The sequence below is a fragment of the Phasianus colchicus genome, chromosome 5, assembly GCF_987193195.1.
Source record: "Phasianus colchicus chromosome 5, bPhaCol1.hap1.1, whole genome shotgun sequence".
NCBI classification, from domain to species: Eukaryota; Metazoa; Chordata; class Aves; order Galliformes; family Phasianidae; genus Phasianus; species Phasianus colchicus.
In genome coordinates, this window is record NC_143440.1 from 55,497,397 (window position 1) to 55,513,855 (window position 16,459).

The 16,459-nt window shown below is 45.0% G+C and overlaps 2 protein-coding genes across 4 annotated transcripts in view; one reads left to right on the forward strand and one right to left on the reverse strand.

Annotated features, from left to right (window-relative positions):
• SLC38A6 (solute carrier family 38 member 6) overlaps window positions 1-10,687 on the reverse strand; it is a 38,083-nt gene extending 27,396 nt beyond the window's left edge. Inside the window, exons 1-5 of the mRNA XM_031605321.2 lie at window positions 10,544-10,687; window positions 10,348-10,469; window positions 9,952-10,025; window positions 6,260-6,312; window positions 3,421-3,460 (exon numbers count right to left, since the gene is read on the reverse strand). Coding sequence (XP_031461181.2) covers window positions 3,421-3,460; window positions 6,260-6,312; window positions 9,952-10,025; window positions 10,348-10,469; window positions 10,544-10,687 — 433 coding nt within the window. The remainder of the gene's footprint in view (window positions 1-3,420; window positions 3,461-6,259; window positions 6,313-9,951; window positions 10,026-10,347; window positions 10,470-10,543) is intronic.
• Window positions 10,688-10,719: 32 nt separating this feature from the next.
• TRMT5 (tRNA methyltransferase 5) lies at window positions 10,720-16,031 on the forward strand. 3 transcript variants are annotated; one of them, XM_090141819.1, is made up of 5 exons: window positions 10,720-10,848; window positions 12,454-13,103; window positions 13,492-13,616; window positions 14,533-15,184; window positions 15,778-16,031. In XM_090141819.1, the coding sequence occupies exons 1-5, from the start codon at window positions 10,844-10,846 to the stop codon at window positions 15,840-15,842; spliced, it is 1,497 nt and encodes a 498-aa protein (XP_089997945.1). In that variant the 5' UTR covers window positions 10,720-10,843; the 3' UTR covers window positions 15,843-16,031. The 3 variants fall into 3 exon arrangements, with proteins under 3 accessions (XP_089997945.1, XP_031461183.2, XP_089997943.1); XM_031605323.2 differs by lacking the exon at window positions 10,720-10,848 and adding an exon at window positions 10,856-11,183; XM_090141817.1 differs by lacking the exon at window positions 10,720-10,848 and adding an exon at window positions 10,878-10,923.
• Window positions 16,032-16,459: the final 428 nt, after the last annotated feature.

Consider the following 16,459-nt stretch of genomic DNA (forward strand, 5'->3'; position numbering starts at 1 on the left):
GCAATGGGAAAACAGCACGGGAGCACACAAACCTGCCCTTAATTAAGGCAGCTCTGCACTGGAAATCCTCACTGAGAAACAATGAAGGTAATTAGGCTGTCAGGTCAAAAGCAAACTGCGCTGTGAAAACAAACATTTGAGTTTGCTTGAAAACAGAATGAGGCTTTCCATCCTTAATGGCAGCTCAGTAATTTCTTAAGGTATCAGCATGTGACAAGGTGTGCTTTCTTCTTCCACGATTTGCACTGTTTGTTTATTTTCAAACTTTTGTACAGAGTACTGTACTCCGGTTAGAAAAATAAGGGTTTCCGTCTTATCTCTCGTTTCTCTCAAAATATTCACTACGTTCAAGATGAATTTTGTTAAATACATTTATAATTAAACTTCAGAATCGAGGAACCCTCAGTGGAGGAAAAGAAAAAAAAAAGAAAAGAAAAATGCTCTATTCACTTGGTAAAACAAGCTCCTTGTTTCGCTTTGTTGTTAGCCATGTAATGAAAGGGAGCGCGCGTATTCCTCACACAGGGAAAAGGGGTGAAAAAAAGAAGGGGGGAAAGGCGGGAAAAAGCGGCCCCGGGGCAGCAGCGCGGGGCGGCCAGCAGGTGGCGCTGTCGGAGCAGCCCTCAGCCGCCGCCGCTGCTGCCCCCAAGGCGGCTCGCAGCCCCGCGCGGCGCCCGGGAGCTGAGCCGCTGCGGAGAGCGAAGCTCGAAGATCCTTCCAGCACGGGACATCCTCTGGTCCTACAACCCTCCGCACGGCAAGAAATGTGCGTTTGGGAAACTGCTCCACTTACAGACCTAGAGATGGTTTGGGTCGGAAGGGACCTTTCAGATCACCTCGCTCTGCATTTGTACCACGACAGCTTTCCTGCAGCTCCACAAATCCAAGCCGTGCTTTTTGCCTCGGGGTATCCGCTGGTAGAGAAATCAGCTCCGCAAAGTCGTTAATGGGCAATTAGGATGTCAAATGCAAATCTGCAATTCAGGCTTTCTTTCTAAGCGAGCAAAGATGACAAATGAGAAAGCCTAGCTGTATTTACATGCGTGCTAAAAGCTTTCTCTGCCACAAATGAATGTAAATCACTTCCGAGCTTCAATTATTTTTAGAAGTGATCAAACCGACTTTAAAAATGCTGCGAGTGACAGTGAGCCCAGCGCAGTCGCTTATTTTAATCACAAATCATTATTCATTATCTAGTGCTCCCCAATCACCTTTGAAATCAGATCCCACATGATGCAATGTACCCAGGTCTGATGATGGAGGAGGTAGCAGAAAACAATGTTTATTTTTAGCCTTATTCTGGAATTAAAGATGTTGACAGAGCCTGGAATTCTGCCCGCCAGACACAGTGCTTCCTTCAAACAGCCATAAAACAAAAGGAGGGGAACACCTCATTGCACAAAGGTAAAAGGGCAGAACTGAAGCTTCATCCTTCATTGCAGCACGGTTCCCATTCAGGGTAAACACAGTTTCATCACTCCCACTTAAAATACATAGGAGCCAGAAAAACAAGAGATTTTCCTTTCTTTCTTCAAGCAGCCAGGCTCAGCGAGAGATGCACAAAGCCCTTCATCCCCAACCCGGGCTGCGTCAAAGCACAGAAGGCATTTTTTGAAGAGAGAAACAGTACAGAAATCCGAATGCTACACAGGATCTGAGGCAGCTCCTCACACCAATAGCGCAACGAGAGCACAGTACGTGTTCTGCGTGGAGGAAGGTGCCAAAGCTGTGTGTGAAAACCCACAGTTCCACAAGCGCGCTTCCTCAAAGTCTGGGGCCTGGCTTCGTTTTACCTACCTCAGCTAGCTCAGAAAAGAAAGGCCAGCTTGCTTTCTTTCAGTATTTGAAATCGAGTTCCTTGAAATCTTTGCACACAAGAGCTGAGGATCCACAAAACGCTGACACGAAAAACACTGCCACTGGAAACAGAAGCATCGAGAGAGTTCTGAACACTTCCACCAAAATGAGGGTGCTCAAATACATCCAAAAGAGAATTTCCTACCTGCAGAACCCTCCCCCTTGACCAGCTGAACAGAAAAGCAGTGCTTGGCAGAGCAGGCCCCACTTGCTGGCAGAGAGGCCCACTGCAAAGGACAGAATAAGCACTTCACTCGTATCCAGCACAGGCCTCTAGAGTTACCGAAGTGAATTTTATTAAAAATGACACAGAGAAAGTTATGAACTGCTAGGAGGAAGAAATGAGAGCCTTATTTCCTTTGACCACAGAGCCCTGTGTGCTATCCCAGATCTCCAGAACCTGCACTGCATACCCCCCCCTCACCCAGTATTATTTATTAAAAGGTCCACTTGAACGGGAAAGGAAATTAAAACATTTGTTCACTGATACAGAATATCCTCTACAAACCATGTGAATAAATAATCCTTAATCTTGCAATTAAAATGTTCGCTCCTGTCTGAAGCTAATGCAAGGGGTTTTAATAGCTGCTGAAGTCAGGCAGTTTTTATTACAGGAGCTTCCAGTATAACAAAAAATTCTGATGTTATCATACGAGCAGTTAGTTGGTCTAGCACTAAGCCACAACGGAGTAACAAGAGATCACTGAATTGTTTGGACTTGACAGATGATAACTAAAGGAAAGAAGAACAAAACTGGAATGTTGTTTCCTCCTGGCACTGCAGGTAAACATGTGTGTCTCGAGGGCGTAGGAGAGAATGGGAAGGAGGGAACCTTCACACTGTTTCCTCACCTAAATGAAAGAATCCAAAACATCCAAAGGAATCAGCCAAAGAAAATAAAAATAGTTCCGTTAAACACTGTTGGCTTTTGGATGATTTACTTCTAAGGACTCCACTACTTCGAACTCCAGTATGTAAACATACCTGAAGTGCTTAGTTGATTATTTTAATGCAGAGACAGCTCGTGTTATTGTATTGTTACGCATTAAGGAAAACAAAAGATACTGAAAGTATTGAAATCCAAGGTATTGAACCAACAAGGAAAAACCTATCACAATACAGCACATTTGGAATGTCACGGCTGAGCTTTCCATTGTTACATGTATCACTAAGATGTATCAGCAAGTTCCAAAGGAAAATAAAAAAAAATCCAAGAGAACACACGATGTGAAAAAAAAAAATACAGCTTCCAAGATACAAATGTCCAGAAGAACAGGGAGGAGATGACAGTTCTGCAGCCCCCTTCCAGCCAGCAGTGCCAACTGACGGATGTCCTCCACACCATGGGATGCAGAGCAGGCATACAACCTGCCCCCCAGGAAACACCCACCTACCCCATGACCACAGCACTTCAGCTCTGTGTGATCACACAGATCTTACATCTTTTTAATCACAACCTTAAGAACGCTTTCATTTCATTACTGCCTTCGGCATTTCTGGAGTTTTGTGGACTGTAGAGATTATACCCCACTCAGTTAAAATCGAGCGTATGAAGTTTCTTACCTCCTATATTCTGGATAATTATTGTAGTTGCAACAAGGACCTATAAAAAAAATTGATTTCTTTAGAAAGGGTAAGGATAACTGGAGTCGTATGCCTGTAACGGTCATAAAAACACATACGTATAATCTTAAACAGACCAGATGCAAAAGCAGCAACCAGTACTGAAAGGAAAGGCATCTTCTGCTTCACCAAGAGTTCAACACATGGAAACCAACCTCAAATGAATATAAAAGCAAAGCAACCCCTGAAGGAAAAAAAAAAAAAAAGCATTTTCATTCTGAGATGACAAAACAAGAGTAGCAAAAGGGCAAAGCTTTGTTTTGCAGATCAGGTTTAAAATCATAGAGAACATGAGTGCTTTTCAATCGATATCAGGCAGGTAGAAAGGAAAATCATCCTTTGCCTCTGAAAAGGCACTCAGACAGCAGAGATGATCTACACAAACTATTCCTCACTCCATATAACTATGAATATTAACAGTCACAAGCATCGTTTTTTCTAAGCCTATAAACTAGACAGACAATTCTTTTTGTGATTGCTATTATTCACATTGGACTAATATAAAATATAGAGACAATCATAGGGCAAACAAATACTTGACTGAATATAAACAGTTGTTAACTTCCAACTGACAAAACCCGGGCAGCCGTATGTGAAGTTTTCCCACTGTTTTAGTTTCAGCTCAGATCTGAAACAGTGCCCTCATCTACACAGTACAGTCCTTCGTGCCGTACATCATTACATAGTAGCACCTTTCTACTACCAGAAATCAGCCCGGAAAATACGTTGAAAAAAATGAAATCAAACCACAATTGTGGAAGAAAACCAAATAAGTTCTGGAAGCAGAGTTGCCATTTTTCCCAGCCGATCAGTTAGAAAAGCACACCAGGTCTGTAATGAGCTGAACGTCAGCGTATTGTCATTTGCCACAGACGGAAAGAAACGCTCCGTGCTTTTGGAGAGGGAGAGTCAGCAAGCTTCCATCTGCAGATCCCTAGCCTCACAAATCACACCAGTGTTTTCAGCATGAGATCACTGGATGGGTGAAGAGCTGCTTTACTCCAGGAGCAGTTACCAGCAGTTCACTATCAGCCCAGAGTGCCAGTTCAAGCACCATCCTACAATGCTCCGACTATCATTAGTGGATGGCTTGGATGAGGGAAAAATAAACACAACATACAAAGAAACCAAAAGAAGCAAAAACTGTGCAATCTGTGCCTGACCAAGCTGAGAGAAGTTCAGAGAGAACACTGGAATTCAAAATGACCGTGATAAATGAGGAGAGTCTAAAAATCAATAGCACCAGTTAAAAGCAATGCATTCAGGAAGCAGAGATCAAATGCAGGGTTTACAGTTATTAGACTGCAAATGGAGAAAAGAGCCTGAGATAAAACAATTAGTGGCAGCCACAGCAATGGCAAACCTTGTTTATCCCTGGCAAATTCTCAGCCAGCGTCCTGCATTCCATTGTTTGATCAAGATGTACAAACATCACAGATACTTCCACAGAGAAAGGTCAGTGCTGCAGAAAAACATGGGTTCCTCCAGAAAGGCTCGGTGACCTCCAGCTTTCTGCTTAATCCAAACAGCTTCCCAACCCAGGTACATCCCAACCACTGACCTCAATCCATACACACCAAAAACTGATGATTTTTAGCAGAAGAAGCGACTTATAATAGTAAACTACAAAACAGTCACATTTAGGGAGAATAATAAAATCACCACGGTAAAGCTGTGATACCTCCTTCATTGGATAACATGGAATATCCACCAAATAACAAATTTGCCATGAATTGCTTCCCTGTGTTTCTCCCTATGCTGCAGAAAAGGGGAGAATCACATTTTAATGCCCCCTTACGCCCTGTGTTTCAATGACTGCTGCACCTAATGGCGTGTGGTTAACGTACCCACAGCCCCTCTCATGAAAATAAGATGATAAATTTTGATGTTAGAATGGTATGAAATCATCTGCTGGGGGCAATCACATCTTAACTCTGCTCAATAGATATTGATCTCACACACTGCACTCGCTATCTGCTCATTAATGCTAATGGCAGCTTATACCTAATAGCTCAGTTTTAATTCTCACATGAAAATAGAAGTGAGACTCCAGTCTGTTAAGCAGAACTCATTTAAAGAGTTGTTTTTTTTTTTTCAGAAAACTATCGAAATTGCAGTTGTGTGGTCAAACCTGCTTTTAGAATCACTTAAATGAAACAGAGCATAGAGTCACAGTATTACATGCACAGTATTTACCATTAGTATTTCACATTACTGGACAACACTGTCCATCAAGAAAAGCAGATTCAATTCCCATTACTAAAATGGCACAACTGACATGCTGAGTATGTTTACACCAAAAACTTAACATGCATGAAACATTCCTGTTTATTTATATTGTAGAAACTGCATGAAAGGCAAACACCGTCGAGCTCTACGAGAACCTCCAAGAGCAGCAGTAAATCACCCAGGTGTCTCTTAACAGCTTACAGCAATGGTGCAACGGGACTGAGAGCAACCTGGAATGGATGGCTGAGCTGACCTGAGTGCAGAGCCAGCGAGCAGACACTGGGAAAGACAGTAAGAGGAGCACAGTGGCAGGAAAGGAGCACAAAAACTTGTATGTAAGAAGCGTCTGTTATACAGCTTGCTGACCTTCACAGCACAACACACTGGCTGAAAGTTGGTTTGGGGAACTAAATTTTTTTTTTTTTTAACAATATCAGAACTTTACCAATTACACAGATTGCATCCATATATCCTTACTATGTAATTAACAGCTGTATATCAGAAGTAGGAGAGCAAGAAAAGAAACACACAGGCACTGACAAACACTTGCCTTTCCAGCTGATCCAAACGCAAACAGGCCGAGGTCCTCGTAGGAAGTGACAGCTGTTGATAAGAAAGAAATAAAAAAGCTAAAATACTCCTAACTGCAAAAATCACCCAAGAGCTCCAGCTTTGCCTTTTCTTTCTTTTTTTTTTTTTTTTTTTTTTAAGCTCAGGATCCAATTCAGAGACAATTTTATAATACAGTCTACTTATAAAATAGCATTAGGATATACTTGTATTCTTGCTACAAAATATCTGCCCGACCACTCAGACTCACCAGAAATTCAGTGTACCATTAAAAATAGCTGTATAAAAAGTAAAAATACTACACTAGGAGCAGGCTGCCTTTTCCCAAAGAGTTTTGCAAGCAACACTACAGATGAAGAATTTTGCTATTAGTCTCAAGAATTAGAGGCAAGCTATTTCTAGATTTTATTTCTTAAGTGTATGCTTGCTTTTAAGTGAAGACAATAAGAGAAACATGCCTTCATCTTTCCCCAAACATAAACACCAATCAATCACCATCGTGGCAGCTTTCAAAAACAAAGCTTCCAACATTGCTGAAGGTAAACACCTTCCTGGGCTGCAATCTGTTACAAAAAGCAGACGACAACAAACAAAACCAAACCAAAGCAGAAGCAAAAGCAAAGCAAGCAGCCTGCCCTTACTCGCACCTTCCCAACTAATCACACCACAACAGCCTGCGGTTTCCTGAGCAGCAAAGCTCACCTCTAATACTCAAAACAACTCAGAACCATCCCTTCTCAGAAAGGAGGAAATCATATTAAAGTCTTCCAGTGCTGCTTTCCATTCAGCTATTAGAAGCTCTAGCGATACCAAAAGCATGAATACTCCAGAGAACGGCCCAGAGCTGTAAATGCCTCTAAGGGTAAAATTAACCTCCAGAGTACACAGCTCTCTTGATGCAACTCTCGCCTCCCCTTCCTTGGTTCCACTTGGTGGACTACAGCTGCTCCTCCTGCTGCTTGTTCCTTTCTCATGAGGCCTGGGGGAGGAGGCGGCTCCGTACCAGGGCACCCCTGGGCTGCAATATTAAATATTTAATACATTTCATTGTCTATTACTAGATTTCACCCTCTTCTTTTCTTCGATTTACATTTGTAGAGCAGTTAGCAGCAGATAAATAGCATTTTAGAAGGCCAGTGTTTAGTATGTCTGAGAGCTGCTTGTACTGCATGGGAACAAATACCCAACGCACACACACACGGAGTTACCAAGAAAAAAAGTGTTTTCCACAGAATTTCAAACCAGCAACACAAAGCCTTGGAAGAGTTTTTGTAGCTATTCTGGTTTTTGAATCAGTTTAGTCCTGTGAACACTGAGGAAGCGTTAATATTTAATCAATTACTTTGGTACTTTCAAAAAGTATATGGAACAAAATATCCAGCACTACTGCCAGAAATACATTCTGCCTGCCCGGGTTCATTTCTTGTGCATTATTAATGGAAATCATTTCAGCCCAAAGTTAAACTGGTGAAAAAAGCACAGGCAAAACTCATGAGCAGCTCCAAATGGAAAAAAGCAAAAAGCCATGAAAATTCACGGGACATCCCCCTTCAATTCCTCATTCCTCCACTTACAGCATTTTGCCACCCCAAGCCCTGATACAGCTTTTGTAGCACCAAATTAACACCAGAAGAAAACCCTGTCCAACCCAACCCCAACACACGGCACTGTTTGTTTTCTAAGTCATTTGGCCTCACAAATCATTTGACCAGGACAAAGCCACCCCACACCAACATCACTTACAAACTCAAGGCACTTCCTTGTTTTCAAACTACAACTTAAGTGCCCGCACTTAAATTCTGCTCTGTTTGAAATGGAATTAATATTAAAGCTTCCTTTGCAGAAGGGGCTTTACATGTCGGCTCTTTCCTAGGATTACTTTTATGATTTAAATACCTGAGTGAACAGTTTTCCAACAATCCCATAAGGCTTTTCTTTACCCTTTCCCCTTCAAGTTTTCCTAGCTCACTTTTTTCAATATAAAACTACTAACACCACTCTCCCATTCCTTGCCACAGATTAAGCTTAATACCGTAACACTGTTCACAAATGAACGCATGCTTAATGTTAAAACGCTCAGTGATCTATTTTGGAAGTATTTACACAAAGTTCACTTTGGAAAGGCACAACTGGTCACACATCTCCCTTTTTCAAGTGAATATTCCAAGGAAAAGCCTGGGATGCTATTTAATGTGAACTTACTTCAGTAGTTTACAGGAACTACGGCCGATAAAATCACCGCCATCACCCTTCAAAACAGCAACCATAAATGCAGCAGAGATACCTGGGCATAGCTCAGAGCTGGGATGCCCATCAGCACGAGGTGCTAACTACTTATTGACCACACGGTGCTCATTTCAGACTAGGGGAGTACTTCACCCCCTCATTTAGGGCTACTCCTTGCTTTTGGCCGTGTGCGTTTCCAAAATGCATTCTGGAAGTGATGCGTTGCCTTTGACAATAAATAAATGAGGAGTTAAACTATGCTGGCGTATCAGGTCTCCATGTTTTCCTCCTCTCCCTCCTTCACCCCCAGCAGTTCTTTGTGAGGATATCTTCCTATTACTTTACCAGATAATAGCACAATACCATCTAGTGCCTATATAATGCAGAACTTAAGAGGTGAGCAAACATCACCAAGATTCACCCCTTATCTCGATCTTTTTTTCTTTTAATATGTATCTTTCTAGCTATTTATCCCAGGTTTTGATTCCTCTCTAACAAGCAAAGCTTCAGAAAGAAAAAAGAATGCCAGTGAGTCACAAGTCATTGAGCAGCCAACATCACACACAGACGTAGCCCTACCTCCGAAGAAGATTTTTAAGGAGTGCACGAGGCAGATCACTCAATAGCTGAAGACAGGAGCAGCAGATCTAAGGAGAATCGAGAAGCAAAGATCAGAGAGCCCAAAGCTACAGAAAGCACAGCCTGTAAGGAATGGAATGCAGCTTTCTCCCATCACCTTTGAAAAGAGGGGAAAAGAGATGAGATGGAAACAATAACCAGGTTCTGGAAGAGATGGAGGCTTCCCACTGAGACAAGGCCTTTGTGTGCTGGAACTCAAGGAAGCAGCCAGGTGTTCAGTAACAATTAAAACAAGCAAGAATTAAAATATTAGCAGCAGACTAGAGCTCAAATGTTAGGATCTCCTGTTTGGACATTCTCAAAGCAGTGTAATTTCTAAGTAAGGACTGCACTTCTCACTATCAGAAACGCTGTGAAAACACACATCTATGAAGTCTGCATAATAACAAAATCTGACCAGTATTCACTCCAAACAGTGGATAAATGAGTTACAATTAGAATAATGGCAGTTGGCTGCTTATTGAGAGCAACACTGAGACTGCATATAGATAACCAAAAAAGCACGGTCTAGCTCACACCAAAATTATTTGGGTGGAGAAATAGGAGACTTATCTTCTTGGGAATATGCCAGGTGCATTCTGAGAGAAATAAATGAGAAGCCAGCGAGGCAGTACTGGCAATAAATCAGTTTGTTTGGTGTTTACTTTTCATATAAGGCGTTTTGAATCTGTGGGGTTTTTTAATGACAAATGGGAACAGTTAGATGAAACTAGATGATCTTTGAGGTCCTTCTCAAGCCGGGCCATTCTGTGACCAGGCGAGGGAAGGCTGCCAAGGGACGGCTGTGGGACAGCTCCCCTCACTTACCGGTCTGCGTGCACATGCTGAGCAGGAGGAACACGGAGTAAACCGCGAGGCCGGCAACCATCAGCAGCAGGGCGCTGGAAGCACAACGCATTCACGTGAGGAACTCCCGCAGAACAACGCGCTTTTTCTATCTTTAAAAACGCTCCGTTTGCAAAAAAAAAAAAAAAAAAAAATTATCACAAGACAGGATTTCCTCATTTCCTGCCTTCCATTCAGCGGCCGTACGGTGCGCACACGGGGGCGAGACGAGGCACGAGCAGAGAGCCCGCAGGCAGCCCCACGCAGCGCTGAGCGAGCCGAGCCCCGCACGCCGCGCCCGCACCCCGCCGGGCCGCGCAGCACAACTCGCTGCTCCCCCCGCTGCTCCACGGCCGCTCCTCGCCCGCCGGACCTCACCTGAAGCCCAGGACCCCCGTGCCGGCCATGGCGTAGGACAAGCCGAGGATGCCGCTGCCCATGATCGCGTTCATGAGGTTGAACACGGAGAGGCCAAAGGAGGAGCCGCGCTGCGAGGAGCCCTGCGGGGAGAGCGCGCTCAGCGCCAGGTGCCCGCACGGCGCCCCTGCCCGCCGCCCCCCGCCCTCACACGCACTCTGCCCGACGCCGGCGGCAGCAGCGGCGCGGTCTCGTCGTCCTCCTCGCTATCGCCGCCGCCGTCCTCCCCCTGGCCGCAGTCCCGCTGCCGCCGGGCGGACAGGTACCAGCCCCGCTCGGCCCCCCGCGGCGGCGCCTCCATGGCCGCGCAGCGCCGCGGCTCTGAGCGGAGCGGGGCGTCGCCGAGGGAGGGGGGCGTGGCGAAGGGGGCGTGGCTTACGTCGAGCCCCGCCCCCCGGCTCTCGGAGCGGCGCGGTTTGATGACGTAACGGGGTGCCGACGCGCGGAGCGGCTCGGCATGAGGTGAGGGCGGGAATGAAGGGGGGCGGTAACCATGGCGACGCGCGGCCCGCGTGCGGGGCGACCCGGCACTCCGCGGTGGGAGGCTCGCGTCCAGCCCGAGGGGCCGTGTGTGCTTTGAGCCCGGTGCCTCTCGGGGCGCCGAGGCCGTGTCCCCTCCCCCGTCCCTTTTTCCTCTCGGCTCGGTCTGAAGGAATCCCCACGGCTCCGTTCGTGGCTGTGGGAGGGGAGGAGAGGCCTCGCTGGGGCAGCGGCGGGAAGGCAGGCCTGCCGGAGCCGATGCTGTCGTTCCTCTCGCGACGGTGCCGCTGTAATGACTTCCAGTTGGGCCCGGCGTGGTGGATATTAAATCGTGGTAACGGGGGATCCGTGCTAATTGGGTCGGCGGTCTTCAGCTGGAGGGAAGGGGAGAGCCGAAGGGAGACGATGGGATGCACCGAGCTGAGCACACCTACGTGCAGTGCTCATTTTTGAGTCAGCAGGGCAGGGAGCCGTGCGGTGCCAAAAGGCTTGGATGAGGAAAATGAGCTGGTGTGGAGATGTGGGGAGCACTGGGGTCTGCAGGGCAGGAGCAGGGAGCTGTGTTATGGATTCAGAACCATTCAGGTTGGAAAAGACCACAAAGATCCCAAGTCCAAGTCCAGCCCACCCCCACCATGCCCGCTGCCCACTGCTCAGTGCCACATCTCCAGGGTTCTGGAACACCTCCAGGGTGACCCCACCACTCCCTGGGCAGCTGTGCCACTGCATCACCATTATTTCTGAGAAGAGATTTTTCCTAATATCCAACCAGAACCTCGTCTGGCACAACTGTCATCTTATAGTGTGCAGGCCAGTGGAGCAGCTGCCTTCTCCTCAACCACCAGCCTTAAGGCAAATCGCCTGAGTAGCCAGGGCAGCGTCAGCCTCCAATGCTACCAGCATCATCCATTCCTGTCTAGGAGCAGCCAAGACCCCTCAGCCTGTCTCTAGTAGAGGAAACCACTTGAAGAAGCATAGAGCTCCTTTTCAAGTCCACATCCTATGAACAAGCTCTGGAGGATGGTTCAGCCATCTGAGCAGACATTACTAATGCTTCTCTGTAATGCTAGGAGAATCCTCCATTTCATCCTTTGCCTTTCTCATGCGGTTCATGGAGCAAAGGCAGTACTGTGTGCAACCCGTACTGCTGGGAGATGGAGGCAGGAATTCCTACTGAGCAGCTGTGACCACTGTTGCTAATAGTTGTTTTCTAGCAACCACTGCTTGGTAATGCATTTATCAGAGGCAGAAGGGATCCGGCAGTGGGATCAAGACGGTAGAAATTTTTTATTTGGCTTACTGGGATTAATATTGCATTTATTAGAATAAAGAGAGCCCGCTGTATTTTGGCAAGAGATGCTTATCTCATTGCTTAAAGTCAGTTAGTGTGTTAAGTTTAAAAATATGCTTGCAAAAGGACAGAAATTTGTCGTGTATAATTGATAATAAAGAGGTTTACAAAACTATTGTGGATTCCCTGGTACACATGGAAATTCTAGTTAAAGAGAACAGCAAATCCATATGATTTGCAGCCTTTTTAATGGAATGGTTACATAATGTCTATAAAATGAATGATTTCTTTTCTAGGATATTATGGGGATTTGGATATTCTGCCAGACTACTGAAAACTAATCATTATAGGCCAGCTGCATCAAATACATCATCTCCAGCAGTTTGGATGCTATTGGCACAGCGTTCTGGCAGAATACCTGCACTCTTTGCAGTAGTTCAGAAGAGGAGAATTTTCACAATGCCTGAAACAGTGCAGGATGACACAAACCCAGGACTGTATTCGCCGCATCCTGAAGTGCGTGGGATGACGCTGCTCAACCGAGAGGCTTTTAAAAGGACACTCGTTGTTCCAGTTCTTAAAGTAAAGAAAGAAATTGTCCATACTTTGCTGAAGTCCCTAAAGCAGACGGTACTGCAGCGACCCGGACTGAAGCGAGTGGTTGAGGATCCAGAAGATGAAGACAGCAAACTTGTTATATTGGATCCTCATAAAGTACCAGAATTCTCATTGGGAGAGTCAGAGAAAGAGGTATTAAAACAGCTTCACATTAGTCCTGAGGTGTCCAAGTACAATTTGGAGCTGACTTACAAGAATTTCAAGTCAGAGGAGATCCTACGAGCAGTCCTTCCTGAAGGCCAGGATGTCACCTCTGGCTTTAGCCGTGTTGGTCACATCGCTCACGTGAATCTGAGAGACCATCAGCTCCCTTACAGACATTTGATTGGTAGGTAAACAACCCTCATCAAAGAAGTTATTTCATTTCCAAAGATATTTTTACAATTATTCTACCCAAAACTACCACATGTACTAAGAGAACTCACAACGACTCCAGTCTTTTATATTTTGGCATTAAATTGCTTTGTGCTGATGCTTTACCTGTACACAGAAGACACAACTCTTTGAACAGTAACTGTGGTCTCACTGCACTGAGCATTGGGTTGGGGATAAGTGTGTGCTTCAGTGAGATCCAGCACTGTGCAGTCATTGGGGGGGGCTGTTGTAATGTATGTTTGCTTTTATAAATGTAAAAGTATACTGCACTGTTTGTATCTTTTATATAACATTAAGAGGTTGTAGTTCCTTAACCAGAATATCTCCTGTCCTCTTTTCAGGCCAGGTTATAGTTGACAAGAATCCAGGAATCACCTGTGTGGTGAATAAAACCAATATTATTGACAGCACATACAGAAATTTTCAAATGGAAGTGCTTGCAGGAGAGAGCAACCTGGTAACCAAGGTACAGGACTTTTCCCCTCTTACTGTAAACTTCACGTGCTAAAACCTGAAGCCATCTACTGGAGAGCTGTGGTGGGTAGACACCGTTATGGCCATTCCCTTGCACAGGGAAGGCATTTGAATTGTCAAGTCAGAAGTGACAAGCAAATATTGTGCAGATGGTATTAGCTCATTACACATACATCTGGTACAGCACTGAGTGCACACTACAGGATGCCAATCCACGTCAGTATGTTTCTTGCTGGCAAAGCAAACGTTGCAGTGAATTGGAATAAGTTACTTCAGAGCCACACAATTCAGTGTAGTGGTGTGAAGAGAGCACTGTATTGCACTGCACTGCTGTCTGAATAAACAGTTTGTTTCTAGTTCTGTTGGTAGGATAAGGGTCATCTTGAATTTTGGGCTTGGATCTGTTTCCAGACTCTGTCACCTAAAGAGATAAAATGCGGTGTTTTTGCAGACAGCACAACTGGCTCCCAGTGGCTCTGGATTTGGCTGACTGCTGCCATTCTCGTACTGTATCATTCTCAGACACTTATTTATTGTGTAGACTCTGTGCTAAGGAGGGTTTGAGGCATCTTCCCAAGATCTGCTTTCAATAATGGAGTTGTCAGACAGCCACAAAGCTCATGAAAAGCCTCAGATTTTATTTTGTATGGTCATTTTAAACTGTTGCTTCACATCCACCTGGTGATGAAGAACTGCATAAGTCAGCCATCTGCATTGACAGCTGAAACATTCCTTATGGCTATTTATGATGAGCAGACCTGTTTATACACGTTGCACATACACTATCAATGGGACAAATGTCAATCTACACATTAGCTTTTGTTTTTTAGCTGTCTTAATTACTGATTTTGCTTTAACGTGTCTGGAATTTGAACACAGAGACTTAACCAAAGGTTTCTGTCTTCCAGGTCAAAGAAAATAATTTCACATATGAACTGGACTTTGCTAAAGTCTACTGGAACCCCCGTCTCTCCACAGAACACGGCCGTATCGTTGAGCTTTTAAAGCCTGGTGATGTCCTTTTTGATGTCTTTGCTGGGATTGGACCTTTTGCTATTCCAGCAGCAAAGAAAAAGTGTGTTGTATTTGCAAATGATCTCAATCCAGAATCCTACAACTGGCTGCTGCACAACTGCAAGCTAAACAAAGTAGACAACAAAATAAAAGCATTCAACATGGATGGCAGGGACTTCCTCCTGGGGCCAGTGAGAGAAGAGCTAAGGAAAGAGCTCACACTTGTAAAAGAGCAGAAAGCAGCTTTTCATATCGTCATGAACTTGCCAGCTTTGGCTATTGAATTTCTGGATGTTTTCAGGCATCTCTTAGTTGGAGAGCCCTGCAGTACTGCTGTCCTCCCCACAGTGCACTGCTATGGTTTCTCCAAACACGAAAACCCAACCAAAGACATCCAGGAACGGGCTGAGGCTGCGCTGGGAGCCTCCCTAGAGGGACGCTGCTCTACTTACCTGGTTAGAAACGTTGCTCCAAATAAGGAGATGTTGTGCATAACTTTCCAGATCCCAGTGGACGTGCTGTACAAGAGGCCCTGCCCTGCTGGAGGTAAGTGGCACGTGGATTTCATGCTGTACTTATGCTGTTTGAGATTGTCCCACCTCATCAGTCCATGGGCCACATGTGCCACAAACATGTGTGTGCCACAGCTGCAGGGCTTCATCAGCAACTTCTGATCCCAGCAGGAGCCTTCATGAACTGCATAGGATCATCCCACAGCCATAAAGCAGAGCTTTTGCCTTTACATATCCTCAGTGACCAACAAATTGGTCATTTGTTTCTTGTAGAAACCAGCTGTTTCAGTGACACTGAGCTTGGCACAATGTGACAAGTTGGGATAGGGAAGCTTTCCATCTGCAGTTACATGAACTGGAAGGAGGTTTTAGTAAGGTTTTCTTGCCACAAAACAGTTTTATGCTGTTATGTGCAGTGCTGAGATGTAGGTCAAAATGCAGCTCAGTGCAGGTGTTTTTAGGGTCATCTTCAGCAGTCTATGAAGGAATGACTTCCCTTTATTGCTGTAACAGTCTTCATTTGTTCTTGGGCTCATTGCTTCTAGTTCAGTCCCATGTGTTGCATGGCTTGTGCTTCAGTTTCGTCTGTTTATTGCATGTTAAAGAACTTTTCCAACTTTCTTCTAGAAAAACCAGCCCCTAAGCGCCTGCGTACCTGCAAGGATTCTACTGAAGAAGACATACAGAGCTGAAAACCAGAGTTCTGGTAACGACCTGATTAGTTTGCATAAGGTGTGCTTAGGTTACCTCTAGTCCTTCCCTTCAATTGTGCACAGTGTGCTATAACCTTCCTTTATGAGCACTGCCTCCTGCATTCTTTTTTTTTTCAATTGTGGGATCAATTGCCAGATTGATACTGTTCTTACTGCAATAAATAAAACTTCACTGTTTTTGTACAAAAATGTATTGTCATACTCTGTTATTTCACACCCTGTCATGATTCAGTGACACAGACTGGGACAGTTCTGTGCTGCAGTGTTACTTTAGTACAGTTTGCAGTGAGAACACCTTTGCGCATGTTGTAGGACCAAGCAGGATGATTTGTGTAACCCCCTCATTTACAGCACAGATCAGGATTCTCTTTGATAAATGGTCTTTAGGAATATTGGATTACTCTTAGCATTGGCACAGACAGCTCTACTGAAAGCAAGGCAGCCCTTCAGAGGCTGACCTAAGGTACAGAGAGGCAGCAGAAGCCACATATAGCTCCTGGGCTTTTGGAGTAATAAATGCTTTTTACCACTAGGAGATTGAGTTGGGGTTAGGAGCTACTCTAATGCCATTTGCACACTTGTACACGTTTTGGTTA

Bases quoted from the DNA above. Each gene is read 5' to 3' on its own strand.
- TRMT5 (XM_031605323.2), top strand. From the start codon at position 10,861: ATGAAGGGGGGCGGTAACCATGGCGACGCGCGGCCCGCGTGCGGGGCG. The intron at 13,104-13,491 runs GTAGGTAAACAA...TCCTCTTTTCAG, and splicing joins CCCTTACAGACATTTGATTG to GCCAGGTTATAGTTGACAAG. The intron at 15,185-15,777 runs GTAAGTGGCACG...ACTTTCTTCTAG, and splicing joins GAGGCCCTGCCCTGCTGGAG to AAAAACCAGCCCCTAAGCGC.